At 56.0% G+C, this 22,111-nt stretch overlaps 1 protein-coding gene across 1 annotated transcript; it reads right to left on the bottom strand.

Moving 5' to 3' along the window:
* Positions 1-15,475: 15,475 nt before the first annotated feature.
* On the bottom strand, positions 15,476-21,902 carry Pla2g2d (phospholipase A2 group IID). Its single transcript, XM_047552165.1, has 4 exons — positions 21,772-21,902; positions 19,051-19,195; positions 18,354-18,460; positions 15,476-16,963 (listed from the first exon to the last, which is right to left on the bottom strand). The coding sequence occupies exons 1-4, from the start codon at positions 21,809-21,811 to the stop codon at positions 16,818-16,820; spliced, it is 438 nt and encodes a 145-aa protein (XP_047408121.1). The 5' UTR covers positions 21,812-21,902; the 3' UTR covers positions 15,476-16,817.
* Positions 21,903-22,111: the final 209 nt, after the last annotated feature.

Below are 22,111 nucleotides of genomic sequence, written 5' to 3'. Positions count from 1 at the left end.
GGACTTCATAGAGCAGTTCTTTTTTACTTTTTTTTTTAAATAGTGTTCAGCTATGTGGTTTATTTTTACCAAGTAAGGACACTTACAAACCCAACTCATCTATCAATTTATAAAAGAAAGGGCATTTTAACACCAATCCCACAGGAAGAAAGGATATATTCCAAAATAAAGGAGAGTCCTTTCCAAGACAGGAACTTGGCTTCTTTACACTGACGTACTCCAAAATAACCACATGATAAAGGGGATCTATATTTAAAAACCTTCAGTGTTGAACATTTCTAAGTCAAATTTAATTTTATGAGACTACCCTCAATGTACTAGTGTTTTGATGTAGCCTGGTGTCTATATTTAACAACGCAACACAGAGTAGGGATCCGGTGCCCAATTTCCTCATGAAGTTTTAGAAAGCAAAGTCATTTCCCAGATCCAATGTTGTATGTGTATGAGGAGAGAATAGGAAGTTTCCCTCCAGGGCCAGGTGAGGGACGCTCTGAGGTTATAAAAGCAACAGGCTGATCTGGGTTTGAGCTAGAAGGGACCTTGGGGGATTTTCATTTATCTACTAGAAAATTTAGCTCAGAGAGGTTAAGAGACTTTCTCACAGTCACACAGTGTATCAATAGCAGAAGTAGGATCAGACCTCAAGTCCTGGCTCTACCAAACCCTGGGCTCTGCCCACTCTCTTGCTCTGCCTTCAACTCCAGTTCACAAAGGAAGAAAATGGAACCCAGAGCAGCTGAAGGACTCACCTACACTGGGACTCTCAGGAACCCCCCTGGATTCCCGTCAAAGGCCAGTTACAGTTCTTCTGTGCTCTAATTGCCTCCTTGGTTTCCGAGGTCACCCGGGACGGGCAGTCTGTCTGGGGCTCTAGGCTTCATCCTCCATGGAAGAGACCCCAGGGGATCCGCCTTTTCTGCTGTGGCTGGCTCTGGGGAAGCAGTAGAGCCAAATGAGCCCCCTTTGTCCTGCAGGGGCCTCATCAGAGGTCATTCATCTCAAAACTGCCTGGCTTCCCTTTTCAGAGAGACACTGGGATATGCAGACCCTCCCTGGACAGATCTTCATACATAAGCAAGCGGAGACACAGATCTGTGCCCAGAGGACAGGTGACCTTGTAGCTGCAGGTCCCCTGCCGGTGTGTGAGATCGGGCTCTGGATCACAGAACCACCCCCACACTGATAAGATCCGTACACACGAGTGCTTGGAGGAGGCGCTCGGCCCTGTCCCCCACGGAGAAGCGGTCAAGGGAAGCCCACTGGCGGAGACCGAGTGGGAGGTCCGGGGCCTGCTGACGCCACCGCAGGTGCGTGGAGTCCCGCCAATCCTGCCCAGGTGTCCCCACCCAGGTAGGGGTGGGCCCGGAAGCTCAGGGAGGCCAAGTGCTCTGCCCCAGGACACACAGGTCTGGAGGAGGACAGGTGGGGAAGAAGCAGAGGGCTGCCAGGTGCCAGAGGTGTTGTTCTTAGCCTATAAAACATGGCAGCACGCGGGGGAGCCGGCGCCTGGGCCAGGTCTTGCGACAGGCGCTGGATAAAACGACGTTTTGTTTTGTACCGGGCGGGTGTGGTAAATTGGGTTGCATAACGTAAGCCTAAGCTCCTCTTCCCAGAATTCCTGTCCCCGCAGAGTCCTGGGTCAGCAGGGCCAGGGAGGTGATTCCTAGGAGCTCTGGTAGCAGAAGCGAAGCCATGTTTCCTTTCCCACTGGGAAGGTTGGGGCCGAGCGTGAGATCTCTTTGCAGCTCAGATGCGCTGCCACTGCGGGCTTGCCAGCGGCGGGAGCCCGGGGGGCTCTTCCTGGGGCTTCTCCGACTGCAACTCCCCCCCCCGCCGCCCAACCCTGGGACACACCAGCAGCCACCCTGTGGGCCGAGGGTGTCGAGAGCCACACGGATCTGGTGCACGCCGGTGGGTTCCTCTCGTCTTCCCGCATTCAGTCTGTGCAAGCCCTCCACCCCTTCTCGTCTGTCACCTTTCCTTCCAGAGGGTCGGTCGCAGTGCTAACTGCAGGCCGTCCCCGCCCACGGAGTGCCACGCCAGCTCTCTACCTGCCTGAGGTTAAAATCCCTACATCCACCTACAGTGAGAGACAGGGCTCGCCTCTGCCGGACTCCATGATAAGGATTTCAGACAGGAAGTGGCTCCCAAGGAGCAGAGCCTCCAAGACAGGCTCTGCGACTTGCTCCAGGGGTGTCTGGGACCGACTCCCTTATCTGATAGAGTGACAGGCAGTCATGGCTGGTGCTGAATGTAGAGGGGACACTGATCGTCTGTGGCCTCCCGGGATGAGGCCATCCACTGAGCCCAGCTTTTCTGCAAGTGTTTCGTCCTCACAAGCGCTGGGTGACCGAGTAGTTGATGTCACACAGCAGATGAGTGGAAATAAAACCTGCTGGGAGATGGAGAACTTGGAAAGAGAACATGATGGACTCGAAGCCTTCGATTCTCACTCGAGATAAGGGACCCCAACACCTTTGCCCACCTCTGGAGAGGACAGAGACCTGCTGGAGAAGGACTGGGTGGGGCACTGATCGAGGGGCGCCTCGCGGAGCTGCCCCAGAGGTGGTTTTGCTGCAAAAGCAAATCGACACGCTGCCCTGGCACCTGCTTTGCATCTATTCGGCTACAGAATGGCTGGTTCTCCACACCTGTCCGTCAAACCGTGATGGACAGCTTGCAGGGCCGGCAATGGCCTGTCACTTTCCTGCTGCCTGGCTGCCTCTGTTCTCTAGCCCTATGGTGATCTGGTCCAGAGGGACCTTCATCTTCTCTCCAACTACAGGACATCACGTTTGATCCCGTTGGTGACATCATGCTGGATGGACCAGCTGATCACGAAGAAACATTACTTAGCACTCGATGATAAGTCATCTTTGTGCCTTAGGGGAAAACACATCCCACAAAAACATAGGAGGGGGCTCTCCAGTGGCATCTCTAGGCCCTGCCCTTTGACACGCATCTGGCCGGCCTCATTGAGAAGGAAGCGCAATTTCCTGTGGGCCATTTGGATTTGGGAGACACGTAGCTCACTGGGTCGTTACTTCAACCCTTTCACCAGATGTCCTGAACAGCTGCCAGATGGTGGACCCCAGAGCAAGAGCAGGCTCCGCGGCAGGTGGTAGGCAAGCTGCTCCCTGCTGGGGCGTGTGACCCAGCAGATCCCACGGTGCTTGAGACAGTGAGCTGGAGATGCTGCCGGGAAGCCCCGATAGGCCTCCAGGCAACGCACAGGGTGGACCCTGGGAATCTGGGAGCAGAGCCACGCCAGCGGCCACAGGGAACTCTTCCCCTTTGCAGAGATGCCGTGGGGCTTGCTGATGGGCCTCTGCAGGACTGACCAAGCAGGTGACCAAGCATTGTGAGCCTGAGTTGCTTGTCATGAACTGGCTGCTGTCTGACCCACCAAGACATAAAGGTGGACAGGCACAGCAGCTGTTCCATCACCGGTGGGCATGGTGCACGTGGAAGGGGCCAGGACAGTCCCGATGGCACAAGTGAGTGGCAAGGACAAGGAGCACAGATGCCACAATCCTGACACCCGCTGCATAGCTTCCCTTTTTTTTTTTTTTTTTAAGTCAGTTCTGGTGGCTGAACAGCAATGTTCTATCACTGAGCTATAACCCTACCCTTTTTATTTTTATTTTGAGACAGGGTCTCGATAAGTTGCTGAGGCTGGCCTTGAACTTGCAATCCTCCTGCCTCAGCCTCCCGGGTTGCTGGGATTTGGGCATGTGCCACCACCCACCACCTCCTCCACAATGAGTAACTTCCTGAGTGAGTTCCCCGTGACCAGCGAGTGAGGAAGACCCCGGCCACCCTCTCAGCTGTGTGCGGGCACCTCCAGGTCCCCCTGCACAGTTTGCATGAGGTGTTCACGTGGTTAACTCTGTATCAGAGGGGACTGAGATTCAACTGGACTCACACTAGAGTACAGAAGTGAACTCCACCTGGGATGGACGAAGGGACTCCCCATCCTCATTAGGGGAGCCACATATGTTCTAGATTACAGAAGCGATGGCCACTTTCTACTGGACAGAAAGATGATTTTGCTATTCTCTTTATTTGGCAATCATGGTGGAAAGATGTGTATAGGGAGGAGGAATCAACAAGAGACCTCTGTGGATGTGTGTCGTGTTCATTAGCTAAGCTGGAACTTCTTGCCCAGATTCCCATCCCTGCCGAGGTCCAGGCTGGAGAGGTTGTGAGTGACAGCTGGAAGCCGATAGGAAGCCCTTGTCACGTGAGGTTCTCATCGGAAAGCCGGGGCTGAGCATGGACTATTGCTGGAGTTAAAGCCTGTCGCGGTGCCTGTTGGCAGACAACTCAGCCACTGTGGGATCTGGACATCTCTAGGGACAGTCTGGACAAGGGCTGGGCTTGCCCTTTGGCCTCCCCGTCCCTGGTGACTGCCCGATCTAGCTGTGCTGGGTAAAGTGTGGGCACTTTGTTAGATGCCAGGCTAGGCAGTGTCCTCAGAGCCCTGAGGGGGTTGACCTGGTCCCCTGGTGTCATTTGGGAGGTGTGGTGTCTCCATATGGTTTGCCCCAGAAAATAAGGTTGCAGTCATTGCAGTGTCCAGGTGCTGCTGCAGACACCAGGCCACCTTCTGGTCACATCTGCAGATCTGCCCCTGGCACTTGCTTCTGTACTGTAGGGGTGCCAGGCTAGCTCAGGTGCAGGTAAGGGCCGCAGAGTCGGGACCCAGGCTCCTGGAGTTGGGTAGAAGCAGGCTTGTGGCGAGCAGCCTGCAAACTCGTTTACTGTAGGAACACCCGTTCATTTTATAGACTTTTTGCCCAATCACAATGTGCCGCGAGGGATCAGACCACCAGGCTCCTTTACAGGTTCCCTAGGTAACACTAGGTCAACTTGGGGCAGTTGTTCATATTCCTAGGTGGTCAGAGCGGAATGCTCCTCTCTGCACGTTTACACACTTGAGATACAAAATGCTGTGAGCCAAGAACTAGGATTTCTCCCAACACTGTACCAGGCAAGGAAGGAAACTGGAGCTCTTGTCTCTGGCCAGTCAATCAGATAGACCCATTACCCCCGCCCTGGCAAGACCTCTCAGGAAGATGCCAGGGACCCTCCTCCTGCTGGACTTACAACGCCCACAGTTACAGAGTACATCTTCCCTGGGAGAGGCTCACTGTCATCAATCAAGGGTCCTTTAGCCATCTTCTCTCTCAGGAACTCCCTCTAAAGCCTTCAGTGGCTCCCCAGTGCCAAATTCTTCAGCTTGACTTTTAAGGTTAGTTCCTAATAGCTACACCATCTTTCCAGTTTGATCAACAGAATTGTTACTTATCCCCAAAGCCCCCCACTCTCTCTACCTGTGAATTGCATTTTTTTTTCTAGTAGCAACAACAACAACAATAAAAGTGACCATTGCTGGGCCTGCTGTATGCCAGGGATTTCCATACAGATTATCACATTTAATCTTCCCAGCAACCAGCAACCAACAGGTGAGTATAATTATCCCACTTAATGGGTAAGTCGAGACTGCGTGTGTGCCCAACACTGAGCAATCCAAGAAAGATGGAGAGGGGATTTGAACCTGGGTCTGTGCAAATCCGGAAACTGAGCTCTCTGGGTCAGATCTGCCCTTTCCTGCCTCGGCCCTTCCTGTTATGCTTGGCATGGGACCCTCAAGGTAGTGCCCAGTAAATGTCTGCCAAGTTCCATCCTGTGCACACCTCTGCCTCGTGGGCCTCCGTCAGTGGGGTCCAGAGCTCGGGTCACGGCTGTGTCTGGGAAACCACACCTGCTATCAGAACTAGGAACTTGAGAGCCATGGTCAGAACTAGCAACTCAGCACAGAAAACCTGATTCTTGGAGACCCCGGACAGAGTTCAGCTCCGTGAAGACCAGAGGTCTCAGCAGCAGCCAGGGCAAGTCAAGAGCATCCTGAATCCCACCCCAGGAAGCACAGGAGACCCTGCCGAGCTGGGTCTAGCCTAGCTAGAGTCTGCCGGCCCACATCATCCCAGTTCCTCACTCGGGTGGTTTGACATCCTACTCATCAACTTGGGGAACTAGAAACCCAGTTCTAGTTGTGACCTTGTGCAGACAGTGACCTTGGGAAGGCCCCTCCCCCTCCTTGGGCCTCAGGGTTTCCACCTTAACAAGAGCAGGTCTGAGAGCTGATTTGAAGTCCATGAGCGTGCGGCCCCATGCGCGTGGACATGTGTGAACCTGTGCTGCCAGGTCACAGGTCAGCCTGGCACACTCCCCCGTGGCTGTGTGTGCGTGGGTTACTGGATCCACGTGTGCATTTTATTACTCTCCGTGGGTTGCCATCAAAAGGCCTGGGAAGCCCTGGTTCCCATGACCTCTCAGGACCCTTCTGGCTCTGAGATAGGAGGTGTCGGAGTGGCTTCCCTGTTTCAGCCTTAGGTATACACAACCCCTATGTTCCCCTGGACTCGAGGCCCCAGACCCCTCAGCCTTCTCTTCCAACATTGGATCAGAATGGGGCTTGTGGCCTGGGATCTCCAAGCCTCTGCTGGCGTCAGTGCCAAGACGTTCAGTAGCCACCCAGGAAGGGGACAGAGGAGCACAGGTGCTCGGGTCCCGAGTGGCACAGAGAGCCAGGCCAATGGGTCGGGTCCTGCAGAGCTGGTGCTGTTCGGGCTGTACGATCAGATGGAGTGTGTGTCCCGTGACTTCAGACCTGTGGTTCCAACCCCGCTGGCCTGTTTCCTTGGCTGTCAAACAGCCTCATGACACCTTCTTCGCTGGGTCGTTGAGAGGGTACACATAAAGCATTCATGACGGTGGTAGGCATACAGTAGGCACTCGATAAATGGCACCTGTCATAAGAGAGGACCCCACACCCAAGTCTCAGGGTTCCGACTTCAATGTTTGGTCCTAAACAAGTCTTGGGAGCCAAGGCAGCAGGTGTCAGGTGGAGGAGGGAAGGCGGCTGCTCTTCTCGCCCTAGCTGCCCCACGTACCAAGCTGGATGTGGCCTACGTGGCACTGCCATTGTGTGGGTCCCACTTGGGGTCACTGATGAGCTCTCGGGAGGAGGGGCAGTGGTCCTGGGTGAGGCAGCATCTGTGGGGGGCCCTCACTGGCCCAGGCTGAGCAGGCAGGCCTGCAGCTGTTCCCGACCACAGCCTCAGCCTCCCCGAGTGCTGGCCAGGCCTGGGCACCTCCCCCAGCCCACCAGCAGAAGCCCTCCCTGCCCAAGCCGCTCCAGTCTGCCTCCAGGGCAGCCCCCCTGCAGACCTCCTTCCTCTTCTGGGCTCCCATGTGGTCCTGCTCCTTTATCCACCCAAACACCCAGGGTTAGTCCTTCAACACACGTTTATTGAGCATCTACTTACACCAGGCTGGGCAAGGAACTGAGGTTCACAGCAAGAGGCTCGGGCTGGGGAAGGGACTGGCTCTCAGTGGAGGGGCGCCCCGTGGGATGAGGAGGGAGGTCGGGGAAGGGCTTCCAGTTGACCCTAGAGGCTGATGTCTGGGCAGGAAGATGGTGGCCTACCAAGGCCTCTGGACTTCATCTCCAGCAAAACAAGCAGATGGGCTGTCTTTACACTAAGGACCCAATGCATGTCCCCCAGGGCCATCCTCCAACTTCCCAGTGACACAGCACATCCAGGGGCCCTGGCAGAAGGGAGTAGCTGTGCCAGGTGCGGCCTGGAGGATTCTGAGGCTGCCCCAGGGACAGGAGGAAGGGCTGCTCAGGATGACGGCATCCCCAAGCCGGTCAGAGACTAGAACTCCCCATCTTCAAACCAGCTCCCCAGTGATGCTCACTGTGGCCAGGTGTTGGGACCTGGGGAGAGGCAGGTCTGGGGAGGCCGTGTGGTCACCCACTGTATTGTTACTGCAGGCCAGAAGGGAGCGAGCCAGCTTGATAGGCTCACACACAGCCACAGGTGTGTCCTGGACATCCCAGAGTCGGGACAACTTCAGTCCTGGTACTAACTTTCCAGATTTCTAGGTTTGAGACGGTATCCCAGAGGTCAAGGCATAGGAGCCCTGTCCTCCTGACAAACATCCCACCCTCACCACCCTCACCACCCACAAATGCATGGACATTTTATCACTTCTCTAAAAATTAAAAACATTTTTCGTATTTTATTACAGAACGTTTTCTTAAGATGTAGTTACTCATCTGCCTTCCTGAACCAGCTACAGCCCTGAAACTTTCTTGCCCTTTCTTGGATGGTTCTAGATCATTGGGTTAATTCCCCCGTGCTGGCCTACAGCTGCCCCACCCCGGCCCTAGCAAGAAGCTGGCGAGAAAGTGAGATGAACCTTAGAGAAAGAAAAGTCCCATCTCAGCATCACCTCCTATCAGCTCCAAAAATGCAGAAACTGGGGACCAATAAGCAGCTCAATTGTGAAGTCTGAGCGGCCCGAGTCAGAGAATCTGAAAATTGTTTGGTCCCTACGTGGAAAACGCTTTGAGTCATCAATTTTAAATTGCTGATCTAATACATTCAGAATGTTGTGTGATTGGTTTCCTATAAATCAAAGTGAGCCAGCTGCCAGACGCCCCGATATTACTCAGGTTTCAAACAAACTTGTTGGGTGTAAACCTAGAACCTGTCATTATCTTCTCTGGGCATCTCTTTATCGAGACAGTTGGACTGTCCTGTGGGACAGCTCGTCACAGTTCTGAAGAGTGACAGCTCGCCAGACCCCCTGCAGAACTGCCCAGACCTTACACTTTTCGAAGTGTTTCAAGCCCAACGGGAACCTCGTAACATGCCCTTTACAGAGTGAAATGGAGGGACAGAGAAAAGTGTCCTGCTGAAGGTTGTACCCAAGCTAGGACTTGAAACAGGACCCTGGGGTTGGGGGCAGTCCCAGCTACGGGAGCTGGTGACCAGTAGCAGTGTTACAGAGCTCCCCAGGGGACCAGGCTGGGACTCGTCCAGGTGCCCCTGTGCCTTGCCTGGTGCCTGTCACGCCCCTGCCCATCCCAGTGTGGGCCATGTGCCAGGTACGTGGCACACTGAGGGCTCCTGTGGACCCTCTGGTGGAGCTACAGTGACCACCCCGTCCTGGGCACGGGGAAGTTAAGGCGCTTGCCCCTGGGCCACTGATGATGAGCCACACTGAGGCCTTGACCCCAGAGCCCACCCTCCGGGCCAGCCAACTGGCGAGAATCAGTGTGGCCACCCCTGCTCAACACGGGGCCCCTGCAAGGCTTCTGGTTGGACTTGCAGCCTGGCTGCTGGCCCAGGAGGGCAGCATGACCTGTCAGTGGTCCCCCCCAAGCCATGGTGACAGCGTCCTGCAGGAGCTGAGGAAGGGCCACTTCCCGGGCCTGCAGGATCGTTCCTGGAGCTCTGGCCAGCTGCCCCAGAGAGAATGAGCCCTGCGGGAAGGAAGGAAAGAAAGAGACGAAGGTGTATCAATGCCGCCTCCGCTGCTGCTGCGGATGACATTCAGGACAACACACAGCGAGGGCCACACTTCCGCCAAGCTCCAGGCGGGTCTCTGCAGGCCAGATCCGCCCCGTCGTTCAAGTTTCACAACACCCTGTGGGGACAGTACTGGGACTCGCTTTTTATGGGTAAAGAGACGGAGGCTCCGAGAGTGTCCACGTCATGGACCCGAGATTCCACAGCTGGGAGCCAGGAGGGGGTGCAGCTGGCAGCTGGCGCGTGGGAGCCCGTGCCCACCCTCTAGACCACAGTGTGGTGTCTCACCCTGTGCCTGGCACGTTTCCCATGGAAGTAAGGGGGGCAAGCGCTGGTCCACGTTTGACTTATTTAGTTTTCTGTGTAACTGTTTTTCCACTTTTGTCACTTGGGAGTCAATGGGGAATTGCAGGACAAGGCTGGAGAGGAAAACCGTTTCCTCTTCTAGGCTCATCCCTGGGGGCCTGCGAAGGAAATAAAAGAGACTAACCGGAGAGGGTGACTTTATTAATATGTGTGCGCATGGTGGTTCACAGAAAAATGAAACAAAGCTGTTCACTCAAGGGCCCCTGTGTCCCCTTAAAGGAAAAAGTCTGGGCCTCAGGGGTAACAAATGGCGGCGAGATGGCTGGAAGTACATACGCTGAACCGAGGAGGACGAAGGCTTTTCTGGTAAGGTCTGTCTGTGTGAGCTCATCTCAGCCTGAACCCAGAGCCAGGGAGAGGAGTTCTGTCTTCTCCCCTGGCAGATGAAGGCCAGGGGACTCCCTCCTCCACCGGAAATGTATGCCCTGCCTCTAGTCGGATAAGGGCAGGACCGGGAAGCCGCTTCCTGCCTCTGTTCATTCTCAACCGCCTTCAGCTCGAAATAATCCTTATGTCCTCCAAGTGGCACATTTGGCGGTGGCCTCTTCTGCTGCCCTTCACCAGTGGAGGATTGTTTACTGAAGGGCGTGGAGCCAAGAGTGACAGGAGCAGCCTGAGCTGGAGTCTCCGGAATCCGGGGCTCCTGGGTAGCTCCCCAAGAGCTGAATGGCTGTCCCTCCTGCGCTGTGGCCTGTAGCGCTGCCTGGCGGGGCTTCCCAGGGCAGAACCAAACAGCCCTGGCTGGCACAGAGGCCCAGTCCTGCCCTGAGCAAGCCTTTCCAAGGCTTCAACCATGTGAAGGTGAAGGTCACCTGGTACTCAGTGTCCTTGACACCCTGGAAATTTCTGCTGGCTCGTCCAGCAACTACAGACTCTACCCCACCTCTACCTAAGGAGAAATTTCGATTTAATTTAATGTTAATTTGCAGTGCTGGAGATGGAACCAGGACCTCGCACAGCTGGGCAAGAGTTCCCGGCTGAGCCACGCCCTTTGGCCCTGTTCTATTTGTTTTTGGGGATTTTTTTTTTGTTGGTACTTAGGATTGAACTCAGGGGCATTTAACCACTGAGCCACACCCCCAGTCCTTTTGTGTATTTTATTTAGAGACAGGGTGCTTAGGACCTCGCACTTGCTGAGGCTGGCTTTGAACTTGCGATCCTCCTGCCTCAGCCTCCCCAGCTGCTGGAATTACAGGTGTGCGCCACTGTGCCCGACTCAAGTTGTTCTTAACGGATGCTTTTTGTTGATGACGTTGCTCCTGGTTCTCCCTGTACCAGAGGATGTAAATTTCCTTCTTAAATAAAGTATTTAAATTAAGTGAAAGAGAGAGAGAGAGAGAGAGAGATAGAGAGAGAGAGAGAGAAGGAGGAAGGGAAGGAGGGAGGGAGGAAATACTCAGCCTGGGGAAGGTCCCCATGACCCGCCGGGGTTTGAGCAGCACCTTCTCAGCCCCTCCTGGGTGGCAGATGAAGCAGTGGCAGCTCATGGAACAGGGCTGAGACTGGAGTTTGGTCTGGAGCGTGGCCTGAAGACTGTCACCTGAGAGCTATGGCCAGGCGGGACCACGGTGCCCAGGTACCAGCAGGCTGATCCTCTGGGTTGGCGGAGGGGCAGGTCTCTGCGGCCCTGGGTGTTTAGGCAGAAGGCCGAGCAGCAGGGCTGGGGGGCACTGCGGAGCAGAGGGGGTGTCTACACCCTGTTCAGTGTGGGCCCCCCCAGGAGCTACAGATGCTGGGGCAGCTCCTGTTACAGATGCGGCTTCCTGCCCCACCCCCACCCAGGCCCACAGAGCTTCAGGATGTGAAAATAAAAGGTAAATTCGTGATGGAAACAGCACCGGAAGAGTTTTCCGGATGGAGCCGGAGGCCACGAGGAAGCAGGAGCTCTGCGTGATCCACGCTTCGGTCTGGGGTGTGAGCTCTGGTCCCTTCTGCCACCAGTGGCGGGGACATCTCTATCGTACCCAGAGTCTCAAGACACTTATCAGGAGGGTTGAGGATCCTGTGTGGACGTTTTTACTAAGCATATACTTATTTTCTCCATCTTTAATGAGTCACAAAGACCCTGCACCTATTCTCAACTCCCACAGAAGTTTCCCCACAAAAGAATCGTTGCTGCCCTGATACAACACTGCCTGCTCCCCTCGGCCCCCGCCTTCCTCCAAACGCCGACTGGGAGATCCCTGAACCTGATTTCCAAATCGCAATTCCTAAGACCCCAAATAAAGTCCTTTTCGTTACTGCAGTGGCTGAGTGTGCCTTGACCCGCAAGGTGAGGGCCCCAGCGCCTGCATTCCAAACGGGGCCCTCCCCGGGGAATTCTTTTCCCTCACTGGTACTGCCTTTGGGAGTCACCTTCTGGGAGGGCAGGGTGGCCCCGGGTCCAGGGTTTAACGGGGTTTTTACTCACCCTTGCCGGCCTCTGCCACTTCTGCTGATCAGGTGACCCCAGGTGAGACGTTTCACTCACCAAGAACCTGTGTCCCCATCTGTAAGCTGGGAGCAAGCCCCACGCTGCAGGGCCACGCGTGACGGGGACCCGGGTGTGATATCCTTGGTGCTGGGATCCTGGAAACCGGGTCTTCCCTTCCCCCACTCAGAAGGCAGAGCCACCACGGTAGAATTGTCACCTCTTCCTTCTGCTCTGCCCTTCCGGCCCAGGGGCATCTGGGGTCAGGGAAGGCACTTACTTCGGTCCTTCCAGAGCCAGGAACACCCGCAGCTTCATCTCCACTGACCTGCGGTGGGCAGGGCACAGCCCCAGCTTCCTCTCATCAGCTGCCCACTGGGGTGGGAAGAGGGAGCCCCCCGAAGATTGCATCTGACTTCATTCCAGTGACCTCCAGGGAGCAAGGCAGGGTTCCGGGCAGAGGGTGGAGGGTTGAGTTCTGCTCACTGGAAGGAGGGACTGGGAGGTGGTAAACATGCCCCTTTCCAAAAATCTGCCCACTGGCCCTTCCACTCTGTCCCAACTCTCTCGCCAGTGGCAGATGAGCACGAGGAAAGGGATGAGGGTTGGATCGAAAATTCCCTTCCATTGGGAGGCATTAGCTCCTCCATGTTCATGATGATGAATGAAGGATCAGAGAAGTTACTCCACTAGCCCAAGATCACCAGCTGGGAAGGAGCCCAGCTGAGAGACGTAGGATGGGCGTTCCTATCAGTCTATTCATTCACTCATTCATTCGCTCATTCAACAGAATCGCCCATTTCCCCAGCCTTGTCCTGGATGCTGGAAGGGCTGCATCCATCTCTGTCTCCCAGGTACCCCCATTCTGGTTGAGTGTTGGGGTGACGGAAACAAACAGCTCAAGAAGTACTTGACCAAGGACCACTGGGGTGCGTAGCGCAGGGAAGCAGAGCGGGAAGGACAGGAGTGGAGAGGGGGGCGGCTTGGGGTGCTTTGGTCGGGGGCACAGGCTGTTTTCTTAGAGGGAGAGCTGGGCTCTAGATGGGGAGGGGGCCGTCTTATCAAGAACCCCGGGAGCAGGAACGCATCTCTGGGCTCAGCCCCCGAACTGCAGGCCGTGGCCAGGAGCCCGAAGCTGAAGGAAGTCCAGAGGAGCCTCAGCCTGCCTTACGGTGCCTGCTGAGCTTCCCCTGACCCGCTTAAAGTCTTTTTTGATTTTAAATTTAAAAGCAACTGGAGGACTCTATCTGAGAGCAGGCGGGTGCCCCGCAGAAGAGAAGAGGATTAAACAGCTTGTCCCTGACTGCCCTGGGGACAGGCATGAGCGTGAGTGTCAGGGACCCCAGTCTCCCTCAAGGAGACTGAGACAGGGCAGGAGCCTGGCCCCACGGGTTCCTCGCAGCAGAGTCAGGACCTGTGAGGACAGGGATGTGGGAGCAGGAGCCACGGGGAAAACAGGCAGGGACCGGAGAATCATGGCCGTCATGCAGGCCCCAGGCTGGGTGGCCAGAGTTTGAACCCAGGATCCGAGAGGCTGGGTTGGTGTAGAATAAGGAGCTTCAGGTGGGAGGGCTTCCTGCCAGGGCCAGGCCACCATTGTCCTCGGGTGATTCTGACCCTCTTCCTGGTCTCCTGCTTTGCTATACCCGCCCCCTTCCGTGTCCCTGGGAGTGGCTCATCCTCCCCTGGGGCACCAGGGCTGAGTCAGGCGCTGTCCCAGTACAGAGTGTGGGAGTTAAGGTTGAACTCAGCCCCGAAGCCAGAGAGACCTGGGTTCGAGTTCCGGCCCTGCCACTTCTCGGCAGTGACTCACGGCGGCGGTTTCAGCTTCTGCAGCTGCAAAACCCAGGTAGCCACCCTGGAGCCCGCGGGATGGAGCCAGGGGGCGGGCGCCGCCGTGCCCGATGCCAGGTGTTCCTGTGGGCCCCTCTCCTCCCCCTCTGGGTGTCCTTTGGCAGCGCGTGACCTGGAGGGAACAGGAAGCTCCGCGACTGTGCCCTTCAGTTCACGCGGGTGCAGGCGAGGGACGTGGGTGGAGATCGATGTCCCCGGGGCTGCTCCTTCCTTTCTGCCTCTTGCCCAGTTTCAATAGCTGGGAACTGAGAGGAGCTCAAGGGCGGGAGGGACTTCGCTCACCTGGGGACCCACCGTCCTGGCTGCCTGAGGTCCCCTCCCTGCCTCCTGATCCTAAGTCCCGCGTCTCAGTCTACTGATCACGAGGTGCCTGTGCTGGGTGAGGGGAGGTCACAGGGAGACGTGCACCCTGCACCCAGTCCTGGGATCCTGACTCTATCAGCTACCCGCCCCTCAGGGACATTGACCCTGCCCCTCTCAAAGGAAACTGAATCCCAAGGTCTCTAAACCAGCCATTGCCTTGGCCCACCACTGGTTTAGGGGGCCTGTCCTGTGGGGAGGCCCACTGGCTGTGGTGGGCTAGACGCAGGAGGAGGCAGCATTTCTCGGCTGGACCCTGGCCTGAGGTCTGGAAACGGGGCTGCCATCTTGGAGCCACGAGGGACCAGACAAGGGCAAAGCCAGCACCTTGATTGTGGCCCACCCAGGAGCAGGAAAGAAACCAGGCTTTGATGACATCATCGAGTTGCCGAAGAGCCCAACTTGGAGCCTCCCTGCTGCCCGACTTCTTGTGACATGAGATCATCGGTGCCCTCAGCGTGGAAGTCCACGGAGCCGGTTACCAGCTGGAAGCTTCTGCTTTTGTCAGGGAGGGGGCTTCTGGGAATGGAGTCCAGGGCCTCGCAGGTTCTCCAGAACCCTGCCCACCCTAGCTGGAACCTTCTGGACAGGACACAGAGCAGACGAGGAAGAGGCTGGGCGGAGTCCCTGTGCCGCTGCCTTTGGCTGGCTTGGGAGTCTCGGAAGGTTCCTGCCCCCGCTCTGAGCACCAGGCCCCTCAGCTACCAAGTGAGGACAATCATGCCCACATCAGCCAACATGGAGGCTCAGGGAACCTTGCCAGGCCACCGGGAGCACTCATGGATGAACAGGGGTCAGCAGCTCCTGGGGTGTCTTGAACCTAGCAGAGAACTGGGTGGGCAGAGGGCGGCGCGGATAAGCCGTTTTCTCTCCTGGTTTCTCCTGGGAGTGACTTCAGATTTGGTCACTACACACCAACAATGATGATGCAGCTAACATTTAAAGGGGACATTGCCACATGCAGGGGACTGTGCTGAGAGCTTCGTTCACACTAATCTTACTGAGAACACACATACCAGTAACTCCTTATTGTTCACATACACTCTGCACACAAGGAAACTAAGATTCCCCAAGAAAGGCACATGGCGGGTCAGAGGAGCACTGGAATATTTTTAATAGACCTTTTTTTTAACAACAGTTTTAGGTTCACAGTAGATTTGAGCGGTAAAGAATGGAGATTTAGCAACCCCCTGGCCCTCTCCATGGTGGCTGTCAGAATTTGAACCCAGAGCCCAAAATTCTCAATCCCGCTCACACTGCCTCGCTGCAGCCACTGAGTTTCAGGAAGTCTGTACCATCAGTCACTGAACAAGTGTGTGTCACAGGCCAGAGTCTGGGTGGCACCAGGTGCCGTGTCTGGACACACAGCTAATCATACATGAATGACAGATTGTGGATCCTCATAAGAAAAAGTTTTCTGCCTAAATGTGTGTTTCCCTCCAAGCGGAGCCCAGACCAGGATTCTTATGCAAGTTTATTACTGAGTCCTCTCCAGAGAAACCTGTAGGGGAACCAGGAAAACAGGCCCGGCCAGGAGACGGGATAAGGACAAGAGGCGGTTCCGGAAGTCTCTGGGGCATTGGGCCATTCTGATCCCAGGAGGAACTCTGGGCGCTGTGCCATCCAGATGGCCCTGCACAGAGGCTGGGGGCTGGCGGTTATGCCCAGGGTGTTGAACTCTCTGATCAGTCACAGGTGGCCCCCTGGTGTGTGTATGGGGTGGGGGACGGTCAGGGCAAGGAAGCTCCCAGAAAAGAGACGGAGGGCAGATGTGAGCGTTTGGAAGCCAGCGCCTGGCTTAGTTGGGAGTGGGGGTCCTGAGTCCAAAGGGATCTGGCTGGGACACCAGCATCCAACCAACCCGTGTGGTTGGATCAGCTCGTCTGATCCCCAGCATTAATTGAGCACCTAGTATGTGGGAAGCCGAGGAGACCAAGGTGAGACTGACGTGGTCTCTGTCCTTAAGGTGCTGCCGTCCAGCTGGGGGTGGGCAGCTCCAGAAAGTGCCAGGGGAATCAGGAGAGCAGATGAGCAGGTGAGCCAGGGAATCAGGAGAGCAGGTGAGCCCTGGCGGGGAGGCGAGACCGGCCGGGAAGACCCTCCTAGGAAGCAGCCCCTTCTCCCTGAAGGGCCATCCACCAGGAGGGGACCACAGGGCCATTTCTGCAGGAGGATGCTGAGCAAGTGCCTGGGGCAGGAAACAGCCGGCCAGGCTGCTCTGGACGCAGGTGCAGCTGAGCCCAAGGCAGGCTGGACTCTAGGGGATCTCAGGGCGCAGTCGGGGAGAGTGACGCCGGGCCAGACGGCTGGCTCGAGGGGTTCATCCTGGGGCAGTGGAGGACCTTGGGGGTTTTAAGAGTGTCGTGTGGACAGAAAGATCGCAACGGCCCTTCAGGGCAGCCGCTGGGGCGGTGGCTTGGGGGAAAGCAGCCGGGCTTCTAGCAGGCGGGAGTGGGGCCCCGGCAGCGGGACCGCCAGTGGAACCGCAGGTGCTTGTTGTAGGAGTCCCGGTTGCGCTGCAGGCAGGCGGCCACCTCCTTGTCACAGGCGCACAGCTGCTGCTCACACCAGCTCCCCGTCACAGCTGCGGGTGGAGGAGGGGAGTTCAGCGTCTGTCCCTCCCCCAGACAGCACTGGCGAGGTCTGGGGCCTCGGAAGGCGGCCCAGTCCTGCTCAGCCTGGCCGGTGCCACCAGAGCCACCTGGACTCCAGCCCTGTGAGCCTGGCACGTCCATGGCCTCCCTGCCTCCCTCACTCACCCTTCCACTAAACAAGAATGGGGCACCCCCACAGGGCTGGCCCCGCAGGGAGAGCACTGCACGAAGTGGATCGGCGGGGTCAGGGGACAGGACGAGAGAGCCACAGAGTGAGCAAACATGGCAGGGTGGGGAGGAGCCACGGGAGCTGTGAGCCGCTGCAGCTTCGGCTCCTTCCAGAGGAAGCTGGGGAGGGCAGGGGGAGCGGGCCAGAAGAGAAGGTGGACGCCAGGCCCGCGCACCACCCGCCTCAGTTTCAGCCTCTGGACAGTGGGGCTAATGACCGCGGCTGCTCACAGGGCCACTGGGAGGGTTAAAGAGTGCCGAGCACTTAGCATAGAGCTGGTGCTCAATTAATGCTGGGTGTTGTTATTATTAAGCCCTCGGTTAGCTGGGTATGGGGGTGCACGCCTGTAAACCCAGTGACTCAGGAGGCTGAGGCAGGAGGGTCACATGTTGGAGGCCAGCCTCAGCAACTCAGAGAGACCCTGTCTCAAAGCTAAAACTAAAAAGTGTTGGGGATGGAGCTCAGTGGTAGAGCACCCCTGGGTTCAGTCCTCCGTCCAAGAACAAAACAAAAATAAAAGTCTTCAGTTACCAACATCTGCTGTAAAAAGTCCTTTGGATTCTCAGCCCTAGGACCTGCTACCATTCACAGAGCTGGGGACACTGTGACCTGGGGGCTAGGTGACCTGTCCTTTGCAACTCTGTGACCCAGGGAAACACTTCTAGTTTGGGTTTCCTTGTCTGTGCAATGGAGAAGGTCAGGGTCTTGCTGCCTCCATTCTGAGGATGAATAATGGAGAGAGTAACAGCAATAACACGGCAGCCGTGTGGTTTAGTGAGCATGTTCTCAGTGGCAGGCATCTGTGAGGCTCCGTCTGTTGGTTTCATTTGGGTTCTTGCAATAACTATGTGGAGTAGATTATAGATGAGGATACTGAGGTTCAGAGAGGTTAAGCCATGTGCTTGTGGTCACAGAACTGGTCAGGGCTAGGCCTGGCTTCCAGATACCGAAAGGATCAAACCTCCCTTTGGACCTGTTCTTACCCCATGCCCACACCTCCTTCTCTTCCACAGCCCAGCTACTGCCACTAGACACTTGAGAAGAACAGAGAGGTCAAGTAGCCTATGCATGATCACTCAGCCTCAAAGGCAGCGAGGGCCAGAACTCCCTTCCTGGTCCTCCAGCTCCAACCCTAATACCCAGTCACTCACGGCACTGGATGTTCCCCTGGGAAAAGGTGTAATTATAATAGTCCGTCCTGGGTCTGCATTGGTGGCTCCTCAGGTGGTTATAGCAACAGTCATGCTTCTGGCAGCACCTGGAGGGAGAGGACAGTGGGTGGGACAGGTAGGGTGCCCAGCTGTGTGGGTCACTGGCTAACTCAGGTCTCTGGCTGTCCCCACCCATGTGCCCACCTGGGCAGAGTCAAGGATAATAACAGCTCACGTGGATGCTTCCAGTGCGCCAGGCACTCATGTGAGCACAAATTCTCTCTTAATCCTCGTGCTGGAGGAACTGCATGATCTGCATTCACAGAAGAAGAAACTGAGGCTCACAGAAGTTAGCCTGTACGTGGTGGAAAGGGGACATGCCCCAGGCCTGGCTGGCCCCATCCCTCCTCTGGCCAATCCCCAGGGTGGTTGTGAGGATCAAATGAGATTCGGCAAAAAGAGGTGGCAGCAGGGAGTGTGGGGGCGGGCGGGGAGTGTCATCGCTAGATTAGGGACAGGAGTACAAGAGGGTCAGACCTGCAGAGACCTGGCTACCACCTAGGAGGCCGATCCCAGGAGGGTTGGGACTGTAACATACATAGTAGGTGCTCAGCAAAACGAATTCATTCAATGAGTCCATGGATGGAGAAGGAAGGAGAGCCCCAGGCTAGGACCCCGGGCCCGGGAAGGCGATTACCAGTCTGTGGCATCTTTGGGCTGGCCTCTGCCACCAGGTCCGCAGTGACAGCCATAGAGCCAGTAGTTGAAGAGGGGCACCTTCCTGGTCACTTGCTGGATCATCTTGTTCAGGTTCAGGATCCCTCCCTGGGCTGGCAGCGCACCTGGCAGACCCCAGGGATGAAGAAAGGGGACAAAAGTCCTGGGGATGCAGCGGGCCCCAGGGTGGTCCCTCCGCTGTGACCGGAGGAGCTTCGAATGATGAAGATGATAAAATAGCAACTAACACTGTCCTCAAAAATATAGCGCTCTCTGGGAGCGCTTGGCATCTACCGAGCCCTGGTTCAATCCCAGAACCGAAAAACGAGATAAATAAAATAAAATAAAAATATAATGACAGTTATGTTTCTATATGTTAAGTGCCGGTCTTTTCCTGAATTGATTTATCTCCATCCCACGAGGTAAATACTAATTTTTAAATAAATAAGCTTTCCAGTCTGGGATAACTCTAGATGTGCAGAAAAGTGGTAAGGACAGTCCAGAGGCCCCTGAGTCCCACATCCAGCTTCCTCTAAAGTTACCACTTTACAGTCACAGTGCCCAATGTGGGTCCCATTAATGACTTTCTTTTTTAATGGAACTGAAGGGACCATTTTTAATCCCTGTCTTTCAGATGAGCAGATTGAGGTTCAGTAACTTGCTCAAGGTCATGGTGGAGGCGAATGGAGTCAGAACTGGAACCAAGGTAATCTGGAACCTTCTCTGCCTCTGGGCCTTGACCTCCCATTCCCAAAGGGAGAAGTCCCAGCGCCCCTCCCTCCAGCCCGCAGACAAGCCCGAGGTTTAAAGAGCCCGTGCGGCTCCCCAGAAGCAGCGCGACCCCGTGATCGATGGTTTGCACTGCAGTCCAACAGCTGCTGGCTAGAATCGATCACAGGGGAATCCATTTCGTCGGGGGAGAGGACCGTGTCCGGCTGAGTTGGGAGAATCGGACATGCATGTGTCCCTGAGCAAGATCATAGGGCGTGTGTGGCCAGGTGGAGCCTCGGGGCTCAGGGAGCCAGGGTCAGGCAGCCCCTCGGTGACCCTGCCATGGTCCCCCACCCTCGGGAACAATGCTATCTACAGTGAAACTCCTCACTGGGGTGCACGTGAGAAGTTGGGAGGGACTCGTGTAGGGACAAAGGCTGAGATCACAGGCGGGTGATCTTGGGCTGCACCTGAAGTGAGCAGACTGCTGTGTCCCCTCCACACGTGGGACCCCACACTGCCACTCCTGTTGGATGCAGCGGCTCTCGCCGAATGAGATGCTAAGCTTCAGCTGGGCCGATACAAGGTCCCGGGCCTCTGCCATTATCTGGAATTCCCATTAGGAATCCCAGGATTCCCAGATTCTGAGCTAAGGAAGCCCAAGGCAACCAACCGCAGAGTCAGAGTCCACCCTGTGGACCAGCCGAAGACCTGAATCCAGGTCCTTGCTATTCTTCTGCCTCTGGCCTCTTCTCCGTCCTCTTCCCTCCCTCCCCTTCTCCCCTTTATCAGTGAGGACAACCCCAGCCTGAGACATCAGTTCATGCCATGCACCCCGGGGGTTGGGCCACTGTGTCTTGGCCTCAGCTGCCCCCAGGGGGGTGGAGAGACAGAAGGAGATGCGGCTACCATCCTGTGCACAAGCGTGTGGTAAGTTACTACTACTACTTACACCCGCCCAAGGCTTGGCATCCACGTTCTCACTACGGTCCTTCCACCATCCCCACGGAGGGGGTGCTCTGTGCCCATTTCACAGATGAGGATGTGGGGAGGTTGCGGGGCTTGGTCAAGGAGATGGTGAGGTCCTATCCGAATATCGGTTCCTCTCTGAATTTTATCTCTACCCTGTGTTGCCTCTTTACAGCTGAGAGATGAATTCTTGTAGCTGGATTGCAAATTTCCTAATGATTTTCACTGGGACCTTAGAGGAGTGTCCCTCTTCAGTTGCCGGAGATCCAAGACAACATGAAATTACTTTTTTTAAAAACACAAAACCAAGCTGGGCATGAAGAGGCCTGCCTATCATCGTAGCGATGCAGGAGGCTCTCAAGTTTGAGGCCAGCAGAGATTTAGCAAGTCTCTGTCCCAAAATAATAAAAAGTAACTCAAAGGGCTGGGGATGTGGCTCAGTGGTAGAGTGCCCCTGGGTTCAATCCCCAGTGCCAACAAGATAAAACAACAACAAAACCCAGGACTTTTCTGAAGTCACTTATTTTGGTGGGGCATGCAAATCAAAACAGGAAGTGATTGGCTCGCAATCACACTTTCACCTTTGGTCTGTTAAAGACTTCATGGAAGCCACCTGCCCCCTCCCCACAAGGGTCACTGGAACCTCTTCCCTGGTTCCAAGGTAACGAACACGAAAGGCCCCTCAAAACAGCACTGTGCATGCACAGCAGGTGGCTGTTATTCCATGCAAGGGTCGGGTGAGCACGTGGGGCCCCATTTCCATAACTGTGTCCTAGGCACAGTAGGTGCCAGCCTCAGGTTTGGCACACCGCCCAGTGTGGCTTCCCGTGGCATTCTGGCTGAAGCCACCGCCCTAGGTGCTGCCCTAGGTGGCAGCACTGATGGCTCCTTGCAGGGGGTGGAAGGGTGGGGGGCTGGGTGGGGGCAGGGGGGCAGGGCAGCTGCAACCCAGGCCATGGGGGAGCGTGCGGCCCAGCGGCGTCCGTCCTCGCTCCCCAGTGTGTGTCCCTTCCCCACTCACCAGCCATCACCAGCAGCCCACACAGCAGGACAAGGTTCATGACAGCTCCAATCAGCGCGCAGGCAACTTCTAGAAGTTCCCTTGCCTGCGGGCAAGGCCGGGAGACTTATATCAGATGCGCCCGCCCAGCCCGGCCCCTACTGTTCCAGCCCCAGCTCCAGGGGAAATGACCAGGGCACCTTCTGCTTCCTCTTTTCTGGAGTTGAAAAACTGTCATTTTTGTTTTTAAGATTTGGGTTATGTCCTCCTTTTCCTCTTTTTTTGCAGTGCTGGACTCAAACCCAGGACCTCACGCAGGCTGGGCATGTGCTCTGCCGCTGAGTCTCCTCCCAGCCCCTCT

The sequence above is a fragment of the Sciurus carolinensis genome, chromosome 1 (genome assembly GCF_902686445.1).
Source record: "Sciurus carolinensis chromosome 1, mSciCar1.2, whole genome shotgun sequence".
In the NCBI taxonomy this organism is placed as follows: Eukaryota; Metazoa; Chordata; class Mammalia; order Rodentia; family Sciuridae; genus Sciurus; species Sciurus carolinensis.
The sequence above is the reverse complement of the archived record's forward strand: the minus strand, read 5'-3'. Positions and strand labels throughout refer to the sequence as shown.